General features: G+C 35.9%; 1 protein-coding gene across 1 annotated transcript; it reads left to right on the top strand.

The window, feature by feature from the left end:
* Positions 1 to 4903: 4903 nt before the first annotated feature.
* On the top strand, positions 4904 to 6127 carry LOC122056425 (VQ motif-containing protein 4-like). The gene is made up of 2 exons (XM_042618371.1): positions 4904 to 5115; positions 5206 to 6127. The coding sequence occupies exon 2, from the start codon at positions 5351 to 5353 to the stop codon at positions 6047 to 6049; it is 699 nt and encodes a 232-aa protein (XP_042474305.1). The 5' UTR covers positions 4904 to 5115; positions 5206 to 5350; the 3' UTR covers positions 6050 to 6127.
* The last annotated feature ends 15041 nt before the right edge of the window (positions 6128 to 21168 follow it).

Below are 21168 nucleotides of genomic sequence, written 5' to 3'. Positions count from 1 at the left end.
CCATGCCGGTATCAAGCTGGATCGATCACTGGATCGATCCGACAGCCCAATCGATTCATGGATCGATTGAAATGCCTGATTACAGCTAGCAGGACCTCCGAGAGGCATAGATTATCTTCCCTAGCATGTGTACAACTCCTAGGTATACCTAGAATGTTAAGTTCATATTTTACAGTAATCAGTTTAGTAAAATTTTAATCAATCCAGATTTCCGCAATAGTAATTTAGCACAGCATAATGTAGCGATCGGCCTTACATCCTAGTCAGTAGAAGGTGGGTCGTTACATTCTCTTCTTGGACCAATGAGCCTTTCTCCTTAGGCTCATCCACTCCTTGAAATTTAGTGGGGTTCTCATGATAGGCAATGACCTTTTTCGGAAGATCACCTGCACTCGTGCATTCACCTACACTCAAAATTATGTTAGAGGGTAATAGATTTAACAAAATTTTTGTTACCTCCTTATCCGCCTCCGCTTGCTCCCTTTGTTCCTCGGTCCAATGTCGAGGTCGGAGGCGCTTCCCCTTTTTGTCCTTTGGAGGCTCAAATGGATCTTCCAAAGCAACCCATTGGTTCCAATCCATTTGAAACCAAGTTTCCAATCTCATCCTCCAATAGTTGAAGTCTTCTTTGTCATACGGAGGTGGAATTCGGATATCCCATCCGAGCGGTCCTTCGGACTCCATCTTCTTCCTCGAGCTTCTTGCTCTCTTGACGGTTAGTCCGTAGAAGAGCGACCTAGCTCTGATACCAATTGTTGGGACCATCGTGTCCGCTAGAGGGGGGGTGAATAGCGTCTCGTCACGCGCTCGTCGGTTGTGTCTTGATGATGATATGCAGCGGAAATAAAATACAAGACTCACACAACGCTAACAAGTAGATTTACTTGGTATCCACCTCAAGAAGAGGTGACTAATCCAAGGATTCACACACGACGTGCTCCTCCACTATGAAAACCTCCTTCTCGGTCGCAGCCGGAAGTGGAGAAGCCTCGTACAAACTCACACACAACACAAACACAAATATAAGAAGAACTCTAAGAATACAAGTGAATACACATTTCTTCTTGCTACTTGTTGTTGTCTCGTGAACCTTGAAGATGCTCCTCAAGTGCCTTCAAGAACTGGCGTGAGTACTGGAGAAATCGCTTTGAAGATCGTTGTAAGCTCGCAGGAGAAAATCGCAAAGATCTATGGAGAAAAATGCTCCGCAACGGCTATATCCTGTGCTCCCAATCGATTGAAATCAACCCCAATCGATCGCCACGTCAGCTCCCCACAATCCCAGCCGCCCATCACCTACATCCTGCGCAACGGTCGAATCCTAATCGATCGGTCAATCAATTGGGGCATTCTGAATCGATACACCGAACGATTCAGATGCTTTCTGTGTTCTCGCGATCGCGCGAGAACTCCCAACTCCAATCGATCGACCGATCGATTGGAGATTCCCAATCGATTGCCAGATCGATTGGAAATGCCTCTGTACTCGTGACTCATGCTCTCAATCGATCGACCAATCGATTGGGCAATTTCTTCCTTCGCAGCACACTCCAATCGATCGACTGATCGATTGGACCCTGGTTCAATCGATTTCCCAATTAATTGACCATCCTGGACTTGACTCAATCTCAAGTCCAAAGTCTCCAACCCACTCCCGGTCAACCGTGACCTGTTGGGTCTCCATGCCTAGAATTTAGCCACACCCGACCAACCTCGAACTAGCCTTCTAGCCTCCTCCATCAGCCTCGCGTCCCTCGGATATCTCCCCATTCTTCACGCCTTACCTTCAGGGGCTTCCTTCGGCCTCATCCTAGTTGTCGAGTCTTCCTTGCCAAGTCATACCAGGACTTACCTTGCCAACACCACATGCTTGGACTTACACCCTTTGCCAAGATCACACTTGGACTTTCGAATTGTCTGGCTCCTCACCAGGACTTTCTCCTTTGCCAAGATCACACTTGGACTTTCCAATTACCTGGCTCTTCACCAGGACTTTTCCTTTGCCAAGATCACACTTGGATTTTCTCCTGCCTAGCTCCACACTAGGACTTTCCTGTTGCCTGACTCCTCACCAGGACTTTCCAAATGCCTAACCTCCAGTTAGGACTTTCCCAGTCAAGTCTCCTGTCAACCTTGACCTACTTGACTTATATTATCATCAACCTGGTCAATCCTTTGACCATCTCCATAATCGGATGATTGCTCCAGCAATCTCCTTATATTGTCAAACATCAAAACTCAAATCCTGACTCAAGCTTGACTCAACTCAAGCTTAGTCAAACTGGTCAATCTTTACCTAGGGAAATTGCCCCAATAATATGGACTCCGTTTAAATCCCGAAAAGTTCTTTAAAATTCTAAAAAAAAATACAATAAGATTATTTCTCTAATAAAAATCAATTCAAAATATGTAACAATATCAAAAACATGGCTATAATATTAATTGTTGGCCAAGATGAAAATGTTTAATTACAAAATTGATTTTCTGTAATTCGAACATCTCATTAGATGATCTTGATAGTTTGCATAATATCAATATTAATCCAAGATATTTTTTTTATTTTCTACTATAATGATAAATTATAATTCTTATAATTTATCTTAATCTCACTCGAGCTACCAAATGGATCTAATCGGATCAGATTAAGCTCCAATAATTAATTTTGACTAGTTAACTCTAACTAGTCAAAATAATTTATTAATCTCATTTTATTCCACTAAAGGAATAAAATTGTGAAAGATTTTCATATATAAATTCCTATATATACAGAATAAATTCTGTGAAATAAAATAAGAACTCGTAATAGGAAATACAAGAAAATGAATATATATATCTAGTTTCAACGAAAGTATGACAAAGAAAACAAAAATATAAACATGACAAAAAAACTTGATTATAGAGTCATAATCCTTGTCCTTTTGTATCGTCTGAAAATTCCTAAGGAAGAAGAAGAAGCGAAAGTAAAATGAAAAGATCTTCCAAAGATCTTAAGGTTGATGGTGCCGAATTATCTTCATCTAATGAGGAACAAAGAGACGTATCAATGATGATGATGATACCCTAAATCCTTAGGGACCTCCTCTTATATAGACAATCAATTTGTTATCAGTCAATATATGATAACAGATTAAACTAAAAGGTTTCACATATTCTACCCACATCTAATAACCTTAAATCAAATAAAATTAAGTTAGATCATTAATATGATTCAGTTTATGTTCATATGTATAACTTATAAATAAGCTCCTTAAATAAAGATAATATCCAACAAATTACACTTTTAATCCAATTAAAATTATTGAAGCTAATTATAATCAATAAACACATCCTCTAATTGATCGATCTAACAGACGGACCACGGACGGTATCAAATCCACAGTCAAATCAAAATTCTATCTAATTGAACTAATCAAACACTCATTGGTCTGATAGGCTTTCGTTTCTTCGGTAAAGCAGGTCTCGATTTTGTTTCTTTCGATATAGATTAGTTTTTAGATTTCGATAATATTTCTGGAAATAATTTTTAGATTTTATTTCTGGAAAAAGAGAATAACTAAGTTGAATGATTTTAAATAAAATTATCATTATTCTTTATTTACATTTCACATTTTTTAAAATATTTTATTTTAAATATATTTTTTTAAATTTATAAATTATATAGCCATTTCGATAAAAAAAAAATGTTACATGAGAATTTTTATACATGTGTATTTTTTTTTTTTTTTTGTAGATGGTGAGATATATATAATTCTTGCGAAATTTATTATAAAGAGTGTTTGTATTATATAGTGGTAAAATATTTATATGAATAATTAAAAGGAAATCTCAGTAAAAAATAAATATTTTTGAGGTTGATTTTTGAATGTCTATAAATTTTAGATTTATCGATAGAAAAATCAAGAGAAGTATTATAAAAAGCAGTAAAAGAAGGCATAGTTCATAACAAAATGAAAGCATCTATATTCCAATTATTATTTTTTTTTAACGAAAATGAACACATTCATCATAAGTAAAGGAAGACATCAATTATAACTACTTAAATGCACTTACACTGTAATTAATTATTTTTCCATATATCTATTATAATTTAACAAAGACAATTTTCAATATAAACAAAAACATTTACTATCTATAGCTAAACAAATAAGATATTTAATATAACTGAATAAAATACTTATTATAACTAAATAAAAACACATTATAATTAAATTTAAGACATTATTTTTTTTACCAAAATAAAAAACATACTATATATTAAAACTAAAAATAGAACATTTATTTTTAATTAAATAAAGATATTTGCCACTTAAATACATCGAGTGGTCGTTCCTTTACTTTCTTCAGTTCATTACGAGATCAACGGTGAGAGAGATTTGAGATGAATAAATGATCTTTTGCCACGTACGACAATGCAGTACTCCCATTGTGTGCATTGGATCCCTGCTTCATGCAGCGCAAGAAAGGCGGAGAGTGTCCTCACATATTGACCCAGTTGGTTAGTAAAATATCTGACTAGATGTCAGATCTCTTTCATGTAAAAACCATTATAATAGGATAAATATTTAATAATTTACCTTTTTTCAAAAAATATAGAGACATTTGAAAAGATTTCTAAAGACAAGATTTTATTTTTTTTTTAAAGTGGTGGAGAGAAAGGTCAAGGAATATTATTATAGTAAAAAATAATTATGAAGATAAATTATGGGAATATTTTATAAATTGCATTTTTTTTTTAAGGAAATGCCCAGTGTGGGGACTTAAAGTTGGCCGACGTGGAAGAAGCTCGTGAGGCACAGCCTGCGCCAAGAATCTTTCTCTCACATCTACCATGCCAATGATGAATGGCCAGTCCCACTAGAAGGGCCCACATGGCCATTAATGGAGAACTGGATGCTCCTTTCCTCCCGTCCTCTCTTCCACCATGCAGACAGACAGAGGCCACTCTCAAAAACCTCACTCACATGATTCCCAGCCCAATTCGTCAGTCTCAGTTCCTCTTCTTCCTTCCTCCCTCCCTAAAGACTAAAGTAAGAGGTAGCCAATCCACTGCATTATCAAATTAGTAAACGATGATACATGGCAATCGAGGATATCTCTCTATTAAGTCAATGAAAGGTAATCTGACAGTGGAAATCCATATGGTTTCGTATTCTCGAATAAAAATAAAAGCTCCTTTTTCCTTTTCTCTTCTTTCAAATGCATCAGCCAATCAACAGAAGAGACAAATTATACTCGAGAACGGGAACCTGATCTGAGGGAGTTTTCTCACCCTTCCTCTCACTCTTTCTTTTGTTTTTTTTTCTTTTCCTTTTTTTTTTTCTGTTTGTTTTAGCTTTCTTCTTCGTATGAAATGGAAAATCATCAAATAGCTTGTCCTCGAGAGACCGGCAGCAATGGAGCAGCTCCGCCGGCGTCGGCGCCTCTTCCTCCTAAAGTACCTGTCCTGAAATCTTGTGAGCCCAGTCCGTATCAGACGACCTTCGTCCAGGCGGACGCCTCGTCCTTCAAGCAAGTAGTTCAGATGCTCACAGGGACGGCCGAGACCGCCGCCGCCGCCGTCGCGACGTCTCAGAAACAACCGGTTGCTCCGGGATTTAAGGCCACTGGGCTAAAGAAGCCCGCTTTCAAGCTCTACGAGCGGAGGAGCGGCCTGCGGAACCTCAGCCACCTCAGTCCCCTCGCGCTGACGATCTCTCAGTCGAGTCCCGGCTCCCCCGTCGGCGGCGCCGCCGCCGGCCTCTCGCCCCGCAGGCAGCCGGAGATCGTGTCGCCGAGCATGCTGGATTTCCCGTCGCTGGCACTAAGCCCGGTGACGCCCCTGAGCCCTGATCCCTTCAACCGGACGCCGCACCCCAACTCGGAGGCGGGTAAGTGGGCGGAGGACCGGGCGATCGCAGAGAAAGGGTTCTACCTGCACCCGTCGCCCAGGGCACTGTCGACGGCGGCGGAGCCTCCCCAGTTGCTGCCCTTGTTTCCTGTCACATCTCCCAAGTTCTCCTCTGACTTATCTCTTTCAGTGCCTCCTCAATCTTTCGCCGGCAATGTTTGATATGATAAATTGTAGCATGCTGCAAATCAAAATCTTTCTTTTGCACGTGAAAGAGATAGCAGAAAATTTCTCAGATCAGATCTAAAAACAGTTTTAAAAAATAATTCGCAAAAATTAAGCTGCATCTTTAATCCTCATCTTCACATGACATGCAAAAATTTAAAATTCTTCCATTTTGAACAATATTTATTTATTTTTAATTCTAAAACAAGATAAATATATGTTTTGCTTAATTGAAAAGTCAACACTTCCAAATTCAACTCATATGGTGTATCATCTCAATATAATTAGTTCATCAATAGCTTAAGCCTTTCAATCGTATCATGGGAGAAAGTCTTATTTAGAAGTAAGGTCGAGGATGAGAGTAAGTGATCATGACACGTACGTGTTGGGTGGAGATGAGGATTCATCGAGGTGAACTGCTAAGGTGGAGTACTCAGGGTGGATTGGTGATGTCACCATGGACCTTCTCTCTTTTTGTCTTATTATTTCTTTTCTCCTCATCTTTTCACTTTCACTGTTCTTAATGAAGTTGGAAAAAGTCTTTTCTCCCTCTGGCTGTATTTTTATAACTTTGGGGGTTTGTGTTCACACTTCACAGCTTGGATGTCCCAGCTGATGTTGGCTAGGTTGTTTTTCTATTTTTTTTTTGATAATTTATTGAATTGTACAATAAAATTTATTTTAATTTTATATTTATTAAAATACATAATTATTTTTTATCATGCTACTCCTTTATCGTTGACGGCTCAACTCAGCTACTAAATGTTCTATTTGATTTATCACATATAGTCGACTAATACGTTGACTACCATAAATTTAATATATAGATATATATGCGTGCGTCCGTACAGTACACGATTGTGCGCATCAGTAAGAGATCTCTCGTTTTTTTAATATTTTAAATTAAAAAAATTAATATTTTCTTATATAAATTTCTAATGCATTAATATATCCCCTCAACATATTACAATATTTCAGGCTTCCCAATTGGATTATAATTTTTAAGCTATATTTTTTTAGATTTTATCTCTAGGGTTCAGCCTTCCTAATTAAGTTATAGTGTTTGGTTTTAAAAAAATTAAAATAAAATAAATTTAAGTATTTATTGAGTATTGTAATATGTTGAGGGGATACATTAATGCATTAGAAATTTATATAAGAAAATATTAATTTTTTTAATTGATTTTTTTAAATTTAAAATATTAAAAAAATTAAAAAAACGAGAGATCTCCAGCGCATGCACATAGTCGCGCACTGTGCGGGCGCGCAGGAGATCATTCCTCTATATATATATATATATATTTGATAAGCTGAGCGACGTGTAGATGTGGCATTGTCAGCTCGATTTCACTAAAAAAATATGACATTTATTCTCTCTCCTCTTCCGCCTTTTTTTTAAAACACTTCTGCGTGGGAAATTTCCGAAATTAAAATCTCTATCGCCGCTCTCTCTCTCTCTCGCTCCCGCCATCTCCGTCGTCCGTCGTCTATCGTGGCTGAGCGACGCCCGCCGGAAAAGTTTCACCGGCCTCTTCAATCTCACAGCTGCTGTGAGAGCTTACCACCTCTCTCCATTCCCAATGGTAATTCGTTTCATTTTAATTTGTTATTCTCCACCGTTATAGCATGCATATATTAGAAGGATTAATTCTATAATGTGCAGGAATGATGGTGTATACAAACAACTGCAGCCTACAACCACGTATGCGCGTTAGCTACTACACGTTGTAGCAGCTACAAACGTGAAGCAGCCACTTGGTAAGTCAGTTTTATGGTAGATACATTTTCTAGCAGATACTACCCCTACAAATATTTAAGTTCATGTATAGTAACTTGGTAAAAAATTATTTGAAATTCTTTTTTACTGATGCAGCACCTTTGCTTCGCTTCTAAACGTTGCAGCAAGTACTACTTCGCAGCAAATGCCCTTGTAGCTACTACAACTTGTAGTAGCTAACTTTGAATGACGGTCGTCGAAGGAAAGAAGGATTTATGCTACAACGTGCAAGGCCGGCGATTGCTACAAACGCTTGCAGCCACTTGGACTTTGCTTGCTGCTACTAGTTATAGCAGCTACTTCGACAGTTAACTGCTACACCTTGTAGCAGCTAACTCTCCATGTAGCTGTTACAACGTGTAGCAGCTACTTCGATAGGTAACTGCTATACCTTGTAGCAGCTAACTCTGTATGTAGCTGCTACAACTTGCAGCAGCTAACTCTCCATGGAGCTGCTACAACTTGTAGTAGCTACTTCGACAGGTAACTGCTACACCTTGCAGCATAACTCTCCATGTAGCTGCTACAACTTGTAGCAACCGCTTGGTAAGTCGTGTTTTTACTAGCTATATTTTCTCGCATATATTAACCCTAAAAATACTTGTTAAAAAATATTATGCTGCAGTGCCTTTGCTTTGCTGCTACACATTGTAGCAGCTACTTCGACTAATAACTGCTACTCCTTGTAGCAGCTAAATTGAAATGATGAAGTTGCTACAACGTGTAGCAGTTACTTCTTCGTTTACGCTCAACAAGATGTTACTCTGTATTTTCAACTAATAATAAATAGATCATATCAATCTCCATTTTTTATTTAGATCAATTAAATGAGGTTCTACAAATTGTAGAAGCAACTGCAGCACGTTGAAGCAGCTAGTCGTTAGAAGCTGCTACACAGTGTAGCAACTTGTCAAGAGTGGCTGCTACACTGTGTAACAATTACTTTTGATTAGCTGCTACACTTTGTAGCAGCTACTCAAGAATAGTTGCTACAATGCGTAGTAGGTACCCCTGATCTCCAAATAACCTTTTCTAACCAATTAACTTTTTACAATTATTGTGCAATTATATTTTTACCCTTATTGCCCAAAGGTCTAACCCCTAAACTCGTCGTGTGACAAACACTTCGAAAAAATTTCAATCATAGTAGATCGGTGCCCACACGGTGCTTTCATCAATCAGTCTCACTGGACGACTTGTTTCTCATCCAAATCTTCGCCTCCATTGTAAGTATTCTTTTAGGGGTGAAAGTTTTGAGTTATCTTGTTTTGTTTAGGGGCTTGAATTTTTAGGGTTTTGAATCATCTCCTAGCTACTACAATGGGGATTAATGATTTTATGACTTTCGGGTTTAAGATTATGGTTGAGGGAATGGAGTGTTTAAAAAAAGTTTATCTTTGTTGTAGCAACTACTGTAGTTGAACCCTAATGATTGATACAACGTGGTTAAACCCTACAGTCCCGATGGGCTTCTTGCGATAGTAGCAGCTACATGAGCCTAACTGCTATAACGTGTAGCAGCTACTCATTTTTAGTAGCAACTATTCACTAAGATCTGATGAATTTAGTTGACAGAATTAAATGATGAGCCAGAGAACTGCCGCTTCCTGGGCATACCGTAAGAAAGTGCATTGGAAAAGTAATTACCCACACTTCAAGGGGTTTTTTTCATCACTACACATAAATGATAGACAGATGGAGATGATCAATGGAAGCTCATTTGCTTGAGCAATAGTCATGCCTAAAATTACAAATATCCGAAGCCTTATACAAAATATGTTTGACAATTGGGAAGTTGAAGCCAGATGTTTCAACTTTCATAATAAGGAGATTAACTTCACAAGGAAAGATGTTTCACTGATTCTAGGACTCCCAGACCAAGGCGATGAAGTAAATTTGCAGCAGCAGGCTGCCACCACCCCACTATTTCTTAAACACTTCAGTAATGTGGAGTGTACACAGAAGAAGTTAGAGAGCAAGATGATCAGCCTCAGCAAACAACCTTCATCTGCTGAATTTGATACTCTCTTTTGCCAATTTATAATATTATATTTCTTTGTTTCTGTTTTATTTACTACTACTAGTAGTATATCTAGATTACTAGTACAACCACTAATAGATTGCATAGATAGTTTTAATAATTTAGGTAGGTATAATTGGTGTAAGACTATATATGACTATATGAGCCCACAACTGGGGGCAATTGGTGTAATGCTTTCCCAGAGGTCGAAACCAGAGGGCCTTGCGAAAAATCAAGCTCTCATGCTCAAAGGGTTCACACATCTCCTCGCTGTAAGTGCTTCAATTTTATGATAGACTCATATGATTTATACAGAAAATTTCATATTTAACCATTTGTATTGTATTGCAGGTGTGGATGTGTGAACATGTCAGAATAATGGATCCTTACAGACAGCATATCCTTGAATATGCAAATAGAAGTGGTCAGACTCCCGCGTGGAGACAATAAAGTCTAGGATCGCAGAATTACCTGCTACAAAAAAAATTGTTGATTTAAGTCCATCAGACCTAGAGACACATTTGATCTCAAACGAATCACTAGACGATGTGGTAGAGCATATAGATCAACAAATTTCTTAGGGGTTTTTACAATCAGCTGTTGAGCAATATCCTGAACAAGAAACCGACTCTCAGGAAAATCCCCAAGCATGTCCTGAGCAGGAGAAAGAGGCATGTACAATTGTCAAGCAAGGGAGGCCGAAATTATTCATTTGGAGTCTGTGGTTGAGGACAAGGACCGACTCATTGCCCAGATGGAGGCCAGAATTAGTGAGTTAATTGTTGAGATTGAAATATGTGCCAGTTATGTAGAAACATCAATAGCTTCCAAGGACAAAACAATTGATGAGAAGGACAAAATTATAGATGTAAAAGATCAACTTATAACAGAGTAAGATAGAAAAATTAAAGATCTTCAAAGTCAGGTGTTTGCCAAGGATATAGTGTCATTACTTGCCAATCGGCCATTAACAAGGTCAAAGAGGTGTGCTACAAAGAGAAGGACACCCCCAACTGCCAAAGAGATTAAGGGACTGCCCTTGGCCAAAAGGAGTAAAAGAGCCACTTTCCAAGATGAGCAGGAGACAGAGATGGCCAAGGGTAAAGGATAGGAAAATGTTGAGCCTCCTGTTAAAGTACCAGATGCCCCTGTCTCATCTACTGATGTAGCTGCCACATCTTCATTAACTAAAATCTTGCATACGCTTGTCAAACAAAAATCCAAAATCATAAGGTACATTTGGTAGGTTAAATGTTTTGTCTTTTAGTCCTAATTCACATATAATTACTCACACAAAATACTTGTCTCTATGTATTTGGTCAGCAAGCGAAGTCATATTTTAAGAAAACTAAAGATGATGTGGTGACAGAGGCATTGTTGAAACTGAGTCAGCTAAAGTGAGTCAAATATTTTTTGAGTTATTCACTTACTGTAATGCAAATATATGATGAATCATGTTAATACTTCTATTGTGAACACAAGGATAAATTACATTGGAATTATCTTCTTATTATATAGTCAAACAGTTCATTCATATTGTTGAATAAAATCAACCATTGCTGATTTGGAAGTTGCTATAACTCATATAATTTATGTAACTGCTCCAATTGTAGCAATAAGATGCACTATTGATGTAAAAACTAATTTAAGGGCATGTTTTATTTTTAGTTTATGTAGGGCTACGACAAAGCCTTTATGGTCTAACGGAACGATTTTATTGAATATGTCATCTTTCTTGTGTATTTTTGATAGGACTATCGGCAGAGATGGTGATTGCATAAATTCATATTTTGCAAGCATTGCAGAGGAAGCCAAATCTTCCGGCATACCTTATTGGTCATCTATATTTTGTCATACTGGTTTTGATGTAAGTATAACACCAACTCCTACTATCTAGTTTTTTATTCTCCATATATGCCTCCAATAATGTTTGTTTGCATACACAGGATTTGTTTGCAATAACAACATACGAGGCATTTGGGCTATCAGCAAGCACTGACACTGACATGTCACTCAGGTATATATTCTGTCTATTAAATAATACAGATGATCACTGGCACCTACTTAATTATAATAGACCTCCAAGAAGCTCGTTATATGCATTATAACTCCCTTGGAGCCTCAGAACTATACACATCTAAATTTTAAAATTCTATAAATAACTGCCATGTTGAGTAAATCATAATATATTGGATGTATGTGTATATTAGTTACAAACATCAAACTTGTGCAGGTGGATTGTTTTTAAAAATATGGACCCATCTTACTATGAAATATGGTATCTAGGGTTACATTCCTTAATGTCAAGAGACTTTGAGGTATCTACGATCCCGGATCCAACACAAGTAAAATCGTAAGTACATATGTTTATTTATAATTTTATACATCTCCATACTTCTGCTAGCGATTATAATATTAAAAGTATGAAATCAAGTCTATCTTCAGGTTAGATTGTGCAATTTTTGTGATGTGATACGCCAAGAGTTTAATGTATCGAAGGCCAACAAATTTTCACTAAAAGAAAACAGGGCTTTAGAGACGAAATATTTCATTTCTAAAGGTCATTTTTCTGTCTCTAAACAATATTTGAAACGGAATATTTCGTCTCAACATTCCGTTATTGAAAGCCCCGTAGCTAATTTTGAGACGGAACTATTCTGTCTCTAATTTCATAAACGGATTGAAAAATCATTTATATATCTATTTTTAATTTGACCAAATGAAATTATTTTTGAAAACAAATTCCGTCTCTAATTTTGTTTTAAATCCGTTATTAGTCTGTCTCAAATTATATAACACATATAATATTAATCTGTTTATAATCCGTTTACAATCTTGTTTATAAATCCGTATATAACATTAGTTTTTAATTTTGTTTTAAATCTGTCATTAGTCTGTCACAAATTATATATTAAATATAATTGTAATCTGTTTATAAATTTGTATATAAATTTCATCTTTAATTTTGTTTTAAATCTGTTATTAATCTGTCTCAAATAACATATCAAAAATAATTTTAATTTGTTTATAAATCTGTTTACAAAATTCATATTTAAATTTATCAATAATTTTTTATTATATTATATTTTTTCTCATCTACATATTATTTTAGCAGAAATAATCACACATTTCAAATAAATTAAAAATATTTGAAATAATTAATGTTTAATCCAAAAATATCACATCATCCAAATATTCATATTATCTAACTAAATCTAATTTTTATTTCGTTTATCACGACGCTCACGGGGACCAGATCCTCCTGGATACAAATGATTTGTATATCCCGCCTCTTGAATCATCTTACGAACCATCTCCTTGAGATTTTCTTCTCTTTGTCTAGCTTCCTCCATAAGTTTTTATTCCCTTTGTCTACTTTCCTCGAGAAGTTTATTTTCTCTTTGCCTATTTTCTGTGATAACGAGTTCCAATTTGCTTTTGCTTTCAATAATTTCTTTCTCCATCCTCTTACTAGTAGCACGTATGTCTTCAATTTCTTGTGATAGTTCGTTGTTTTTCTCATTGGAGCACATTTCATTGGAACTTCCATTGTATGATCTTCCAAAGTGTTGATTGCGTCCAAATCCATACACCCTTCCCTTATATTGACCACCCACCACATCACACCATGATTTCAGATCGAATGAAGGAGGAGTAATGTGATCATCAACATTTAGTCGCTCTCTATATTGTTCCTGTCCATATTATAATAACTTATATTAGTTTAATAAATATAAAACAACAAATGAGATGTCAATATAATATTAATGAAAAATTAACTATGTTAACTTACACTAACTCGGGCTGATTTGTTATCCACAAACTCTCTGGTACCTTGCTTCCTTTTATGCATTCGTTCAAAAACCTCAAATTCATCCACTTCTCGTCCCAAATCTTTTTTCTACAATCATATATAACATATGTCAATATATACCAGATCATATGAGATACATTTAATTTAAATCTAAATATTAAATTTAATAAATGAGATGTATAAATTATTGAAATAAACATATAGAAAAGAGATTTACCATCCTCTCGCGGTGTGCTCCAAAAGAAATTGAACCCCCGGTATGTTTGGTAATAGACCCATCCTTCATTATCATTTTATTTTTGCATGCAATATCACATTTGATCTTGTGATCTTCTGTAGTCCAATGATTTTTAACTAGATCATTCTAGATATTAGCTTCCATCCATTCAGGGCCCCTACCTATCATATCTAATATGTTTGATTCCCTTCCTAAATCTTCTTATGCCAATGATAATGCTGCTTTCTTAGCCAAATGAATTGTTGCTCTGTACCTCTCACTTGCATTTTCATTCCATACCTTTTTCATTTCTTTGTCCGTAAAATTATCCGATTTATATCTCAACTGCACAAATTTAATAGACAATCAATGGTTATAAATAATATCAATGGTGAATTAATTCATACAAAATGAGATTATTTTTTTTAGAATTTAAAATATATTTCTTACCTTAAAATTTTCCCAAAGCAAATCCTTAATATCATTAGGCACCTTTTTCCACGTTGGCCACGTTCCTTTAATCATTCCTTTGATATCATTTGTAATTTCACGAGGAACATCAATTTCAACAAATCTAAATACAACAAAATGAATAATATTATAACAAGAAAAATAGTTTATTATAAAATAGACAGAAAACTTATTAAATTTAAAAGTCATATGACTTGTACTTATTTATAGCCACGTGTATTTTAGTTTGTTCATCAATATTTGATGGAATCTGAGATCCTTGATTAGGCCCTCTTCGTCGAACTCCTGATGAACTACCTTCTTCATATAGAGCATCATTGATCACATCATTTCCTGAGATTTGTATTTCCACCTCATCCTAGGACAAATAAATACATATAATATATGTAATTTAATAAATACATTATCAAGATAAAATTTGCGCACCTGTACTTCATTTGGTATGTTGTCAAGTTCAGGCATTGTATCATGTTGCCTACATATATCATCATTAAAGTAAATATTATGTAACTCAATGTTTTATTCAAATTTGTATACCATTAATAAAAAAAATATACATTACATACTCATCGTGTATTGTAAGAGATTGACATCTACTTCGACCTCTTCCCCTTGATCTTCCTCTGCTGGAACCAATACCTTTCGTCTCTCTATTTGACATCCTGCATCACATAAATAAAAAATTCAGCAAAAGAGAATACAAGAAAAAGTTCAGCAAAAGATAATTATAGTAAACAACAAATAAAATTCAATATACAAAATTTCTAAAGTGAACAACAAATTTCTGAAGTGAACAGCAATAAACACTATGCAGTACAGATTACACTATGCAAATAAAATTTTTGTAGAAAATAAAAAACATGAAAAATTTCTGTAAACAAAATAAAATTTAGTAAACAACACAGTAAACAACAACAATAGTAAAATTCAATAAACAACAACAAACGCAACAAAAAGAGTGTCAACCTCAAAAAGAGTGCCAAACTTGGCTTTGTTTCTGGGCAAAGTATATAGTGGCAACAAGAGTCATATTAGTCGAAACATACAAACTCAAAGGAGTTCAAAAGGATATAAGGACAACCATACCAGCCATCACAATTTGCATTTTCAGAGAAAGGAACCTACCTGCCAGGAGGATGCTTGTATACAGGTCATCACAATTTACCTGCCAGAAACCTACCTGCCAGGAACCATACCGGCCATCACAATTTACAAGTCTGTTGCAGGTAAATGGAATGGCATACAATAGTCAGATAACACCAGGAGGATGCTTGTTTACATATTTAGTTGTGAAGGAAGCAGATATCAGGATTCAACAAGTTTAGAGACAAGTGATAGCTGGAAATAGTTGTTGACAAATCTAGCACATGCTTCACATAGACAAGTTGAATCTCTAGAACAATCAATTCAATCTGTCACAAATAAAATGTCTGGAAGTGCATGAGTCAAGCTCCAACAATGCAATGCCCAATAAAATCACAATATCTATCATATTAAGTCAAACAAGCATGAAACAGCTGCACCTGCGTATGCAATTGCAAATCCATCCTATACTTGTGATGCACAATCTACCATTTCATATAAACAAGTTCATGCTCATTTAAACCACTCAAACCCAATTGGCAGTAGCAGTAAACACTATGCAAACAACATTTCTGCAAGATTAGCAATAACAGTAAACACTAGCAATAATACAAACAACATTAGCAATAACAGTAACAGAATGTAAACCCAATTTCTATAGTAACAGGAGTAGAATTCAGCAAAGACAATAACAGGAATACAATTTCTGCAGTAAACACAATTTTTGCAGTAACATCTCATCTTGCACAAGCTGCATCTAATATCTTGCACAATTTCTGTAGTAACAATTTCTGCAAGATATTGTGCATCTAATATCTTGCACAATTTCTGCAGTATGATTTCTGTAAAGATGAGATGTACATTTCTACAAGATATTGTGCATCTAATATCTTGCACAATTTCTGCAATACGATTTCTACAGCTTCTGCAGTAACATCTCATCTTGAGACAATTTCTGCAGTAAACACAATTTGCAATATACAAAGGCAAATGCAACATCTCATCTTGCACAAGCATATATTAGATGTTCTCATAGTTCTCATAGTTGTACACAAATAGCAAAGAACATATGCACACAGATAAGCACATGCACTTGAACTATACGGTAACCAATATAATTAAAGGTAATAGTGAAACATTTGTGAACAACAGTATAACAAAAACTCATGATAGAAAAAATATATATTCACTACTAATAGCAGTAAACAACAGTAAAAGGTATAAAGTCAAAAATTGAATCAATTTATCTCTAAGATCAAACATGGAATCAAGTTTAACTCTTTGCAGAAAATTGCCAAAAATAATAGTACACTATGAACCAAATAATCTTATTACACTTTGTTCGAAATGAAGATCAAAATCAACACAATAAAATTGAAAATATTGCTAAACATAGCAAATATATTTAATTATAATTTTCCATTTCACTAGCACTATTATTAGAGTCGTGATCTGTTTTATCTTTTGTTTCTTCATTTGATTCAAAATCTTCAGATTCTTCCTCCAGCTCTTCATGCTCTAGAATAACTTGCTTACCATTCATAACACGACGAAGCTCCTCAATTTCCATTGAATTTAGTTCCTCCTCATCAACATCACAAATAATGTTATCATCATCAATATCTGTATCTATGAGAACAAGGTGTGGACGGGATATCTCCTCTTCTTGATAAACAACCGCAACAATAGGTGAAACATTTTCATCTTGCTCTTCAAGGAATGGTATGTCAAATTTTCCTCTAGCTTTCACTTTGCATGTTGTGACCCAATCATTCCTCTCTTGTTTGATGGTAGGAGATCTGATATAGTACACTTGTTGGGCTTGAGCAGCTAATATGAAAGGGTCATTTGTGTTTAACTTTGATTTTTGATTAATTTCTACAAGACCCAACCTATGTATTTTCATCCCTTTATCTGATGTATCATACCAATGACACTTAAACAATACAATAGCATCCTTAAGACCATAATATTTCAATTCCAGAATTTCTTCCAACACCCCATAGTAGTCCACTTCATACTCATTGACGGTGCTCCCCAACACACAAACACCATAATTTGATGTTGCTTTGTAACACCCATGTTCCATGGTCTCGAATTTAAATCCATTGACTAAGTATCCTTTATGACTTGAAACCCGTCGATTTGGACCATATGCTAGCTTCTTTATGTCATCATCAACCTCAAAAGGATGTTCTTGAATCTAAAATTAATATAAAATTAAACTTAAATGGATTAAAAATATTGTGATAAACTATTTGAAATTGATGTATAAATTAAGATTGTAATTTACATATACTTACATAAGTGAGTAACCATTGAGGAAATTCTTGATCACACATAATATTTGAAGTTTCTTGTCATTGATCCCTGAATATTGTTGTTTCTTTACTTCAATAAATTTCCTACATTTATCAAGTGATTATTTATGACTTTTAATTCTCAATTACCAAAATAATGAGAGAAAAATGTATGATTAAAGAAATTACGTCATAAGTAGAACAATCTCGTCACAATTCATCAAGATGTATCTATGGGCAGCTTTTAACTCATCATCTTTAAGATATCTAACTGCAACTCGAGAGCCAAGTGCTCGTCTTGGGTGAGTAAAAATTGACAGCATGCTAGAAGAATCTACTGCTCCTCCATCATCATTTCGTGGAATCCGATTTAGTCGTGATTGGATGTTTGGTTCAAAGTATGATGAACAAAATCTTGAGACTTCCTCTATCATATAAGCTTCAATAATAGAAGCTTCAACTCAAGCTCTATTACGCACTTTTTTCTTCAAATGGTACAAAAATCTGAAATAATTTTATATTTTTATTAGATATATATAACTATCATCGTCGTGAATTAGTAAATTTATCTAAAAAATACCTCTCAAAAGGATACATCCATCTATAGTGTACAAGTCCACCCACTTTAGCTTCATATGCAAGATGAATTGGCAAATGCTCCATGGAATCGAAGAAAGCTGGGGGAAAAACCCTTTCAAGCTTACACAATATCTCAATAATATTTAGTTCAATTTGTTCCATGTGCTCTACTTGCAACACAGTTACACATATATCCCTAAAATAATTACTTAATTCTGTTAATACTTCCCAAATTGATTTTGGAAGAAGATCACGAAATGCAATAGGCAATAATCTTTGCATAAATACATGACAATCATGGCTCTTCATCCCAATAAACTTGCATTCGCTTTCATTTACACAACGAGATATGTTCGATGCATATCCATCTGGAAATTTTAAAGATTTAGCCCAAAAACATATTTCTTTCATTTGTGATTTGCTCAAAGTGTATGGTGCTTTTGGTTTGTAAACTTTACCATTTGCGTACTCAATCAAATGCAACTCAGGACGGCTATAAAGTTGCTCCAAGTCTTTTCTAGCTTTAGCATTATCCTTCGTCTTATCTTTGACATCCATGATAGTGTTGATGTAACGCCCGAAAATTCTCAAAACTATTTTAGAAATATTCTATGATTTTTCTGGAATTTTAGAATATTTTTATGGAATTTTTAGAGTAGCGGAAGTAGCAAAAATAATTAGAAAAGCAAAATGACCTAAGCGGGAATTGAACCTGAGACCTATGATTTACGGATAATTCTAGTAACCAAGTGAACCCAGTAGGGCCGTGCTGAAAGGAAAGGGGAACATTTATATTTAAGTTTAAGTTGGGTCGAAATAACCACTTAATATAAATAGGAAATTAGAAGAGGAGTTATTAGATTTTTATTCGTGACTTTCTCCTCCTCACCCTAACCTCACGCCGACTCCCCTTCTCCTCTCCTTCTCTCGGCACCAACCACAAGAACAACCTAGGGTTCCTCTCCCTAGGACCCTAAGAGCACCTTCCGGTAGCGATTTCAGCACAAGAACGTTCCTCTCCGCGAGAAGAACGCGTTGGAACGAGAAGATTGTCGAAAGGATCGTCTCCACCGGAATTCTAGCGAATAGAGTTGTAAGAAAATTAGCGTACGAGGTAAGAAACCCCTCACTTGCAGTATAAGTAGCTTTTCGTACGATTGAGTGTTTTTAAATTAGCTATATGTAGACTTTTCGACGCATAGGGTGTATTTAACCCTCCTTTTCAGGTTTAGGGATTTAGTTGAGCACCTCTAGATGGGCCAGACACGTTTTCTCCTTTCAGTTGGAGATTCTAGATGTTGTCAGGTGCCTAGAGGTGGTCTCCCTAATAGAGAGGAGAGTTGGAGCACACCAGGTGTTCGACAAAATGATTAGTGTAGCTAAATACCACCTCAGATATTTTTAACAGCTCAGTTAAATGCATTAGTAGCATTTAAATCAGTATATTAGTCTAGTTTCAGCTTACATGGGACTACGGTCCAATGGGTGGGCTCCCACAGTCGCCTCTAGGTTTAGATAACCTAGCTCTAGGTTCAGATAACCTAGAAACAGCAAAATAAGCAATTAGTAGCTATATTCAGTATTTTATTTTCAGTGGCACTGTACTGGACTAGATGTCCATTGGGTTGGGCTCCCACAGTCGTCCCTAGGTTCAGATAACCTAGTAAACCCTACTAAATACGGGACTTGCAAACCCGGGTCTAGTTAGGGATGCGCGCACAGCAGGCCCAAACAGCAGCATGATTACTATTTTCACTTATTATGATAATAGCTTTCAAACTCATAATCTAGTTATGTGATTATAGTTTAAGATCAGCACTAGCTCAGTTTTAGTTTCAGTTTCAGTTTAGTTTCTCCTAGTTGATACCATGAGATAGCTCCATGCCTAGATTTTATTATGCATGTCATGTTTTAGTATTTATGCCATGTAACTTTAGTATGCCATGCTTTAACAAATTCAGTGCATGTTTGTAAATAGCATTCTTTAAAAACATGATTGCATCGTTGCATGTTTTTGTGAGGTAGATGGTTTCTTACTAAGCTTAAAGCTTACAGATACTTTTTCCTTATACTGCAGATAAAGGTAAAAGGAAAATGGATTAGCAGAGGAAGCTGAAGGTCAATGCAGTGATGGTGTGTGTGGCAGGAACCTGGAATGAAGATCCTTAGGGAGTTTAGCCAATTAAGAACTTAGTTTCTTTTCTCAAGTACCTTTATGCACTTTTAGACCTTAGAATGTTTAAACCATGGAAGATTTGTTTAAGTTGTTAGTAATTATGTTGGAATGCTAGTTAATAGATGTTAGAACTTATTTCAATTGATTTTAGAACTCTTATATGAGATTTTGGCACGAACTAATGCTGAAATCAGAGGTTCTGATTCGAAATCAGAACCCAGATCGATCTACAGATCGATCTGAAGTGGGTTGTGCCACTGGATCGATCAGCTGACCAATCCAGTCGCGAACAGAGAGTTAGCGTCTGCCACTAGATCGGTCAGCTGACCGATCCAGATGCGAACAGTGAGTACCGAAGCTTACTGACCGATCAGTGTACTCCTGGATCGGTCGGTAGACCGATCCAGACGCATACAGAAGCAATTGAGTTCAGATTGAAATGCTCCGTGCCATGGATCGGTCAGCCGACCGATCCAGGGTTTTTCTCCGTGCCGGTATCAAGTCGGATCGATCACTGGATCGATCCGACAGCCCAATCGATTCATGGATCGATTGAAATGCCTGATTACAGCTAGCAGGACATCCGAGAGACATAGATTATCTTCCCTAGCATGTGTACAACTCCTAGGTACACCTAGAATATTAAGTTCAGATCTTACAGTAATCAGTTTAGTAAAAT

This window comes from Zingiber officinale, chromosome 3B, assembly GCF_018446385.1.
Source record: "Zingiber officinale cultivar Zhangliang chromosome 3B, Zo_v1.1, whole genome shotgun sequence".
NCBI lineage: Eukaryota > Viridiplantae > Streptophyta > Magnoliopsida > Zingiberales > Zingiberaceae > Zingiber > Zingiber officinale.
Note: the sequence above shows the minus strand (reverse complement) of the source record. Positions and strands in the feature narration are given on the sequence as shown.

What these genes read in the sequence shown, in the direction of transcription:
- LOC122056425 (XM_042618371.1), top strand. Translation starts at nt 5,351, where the DNA reads ATGGAAAATCATCAAATAGCTTGTCCTCGAGAGACCGGCAGCAATGGA.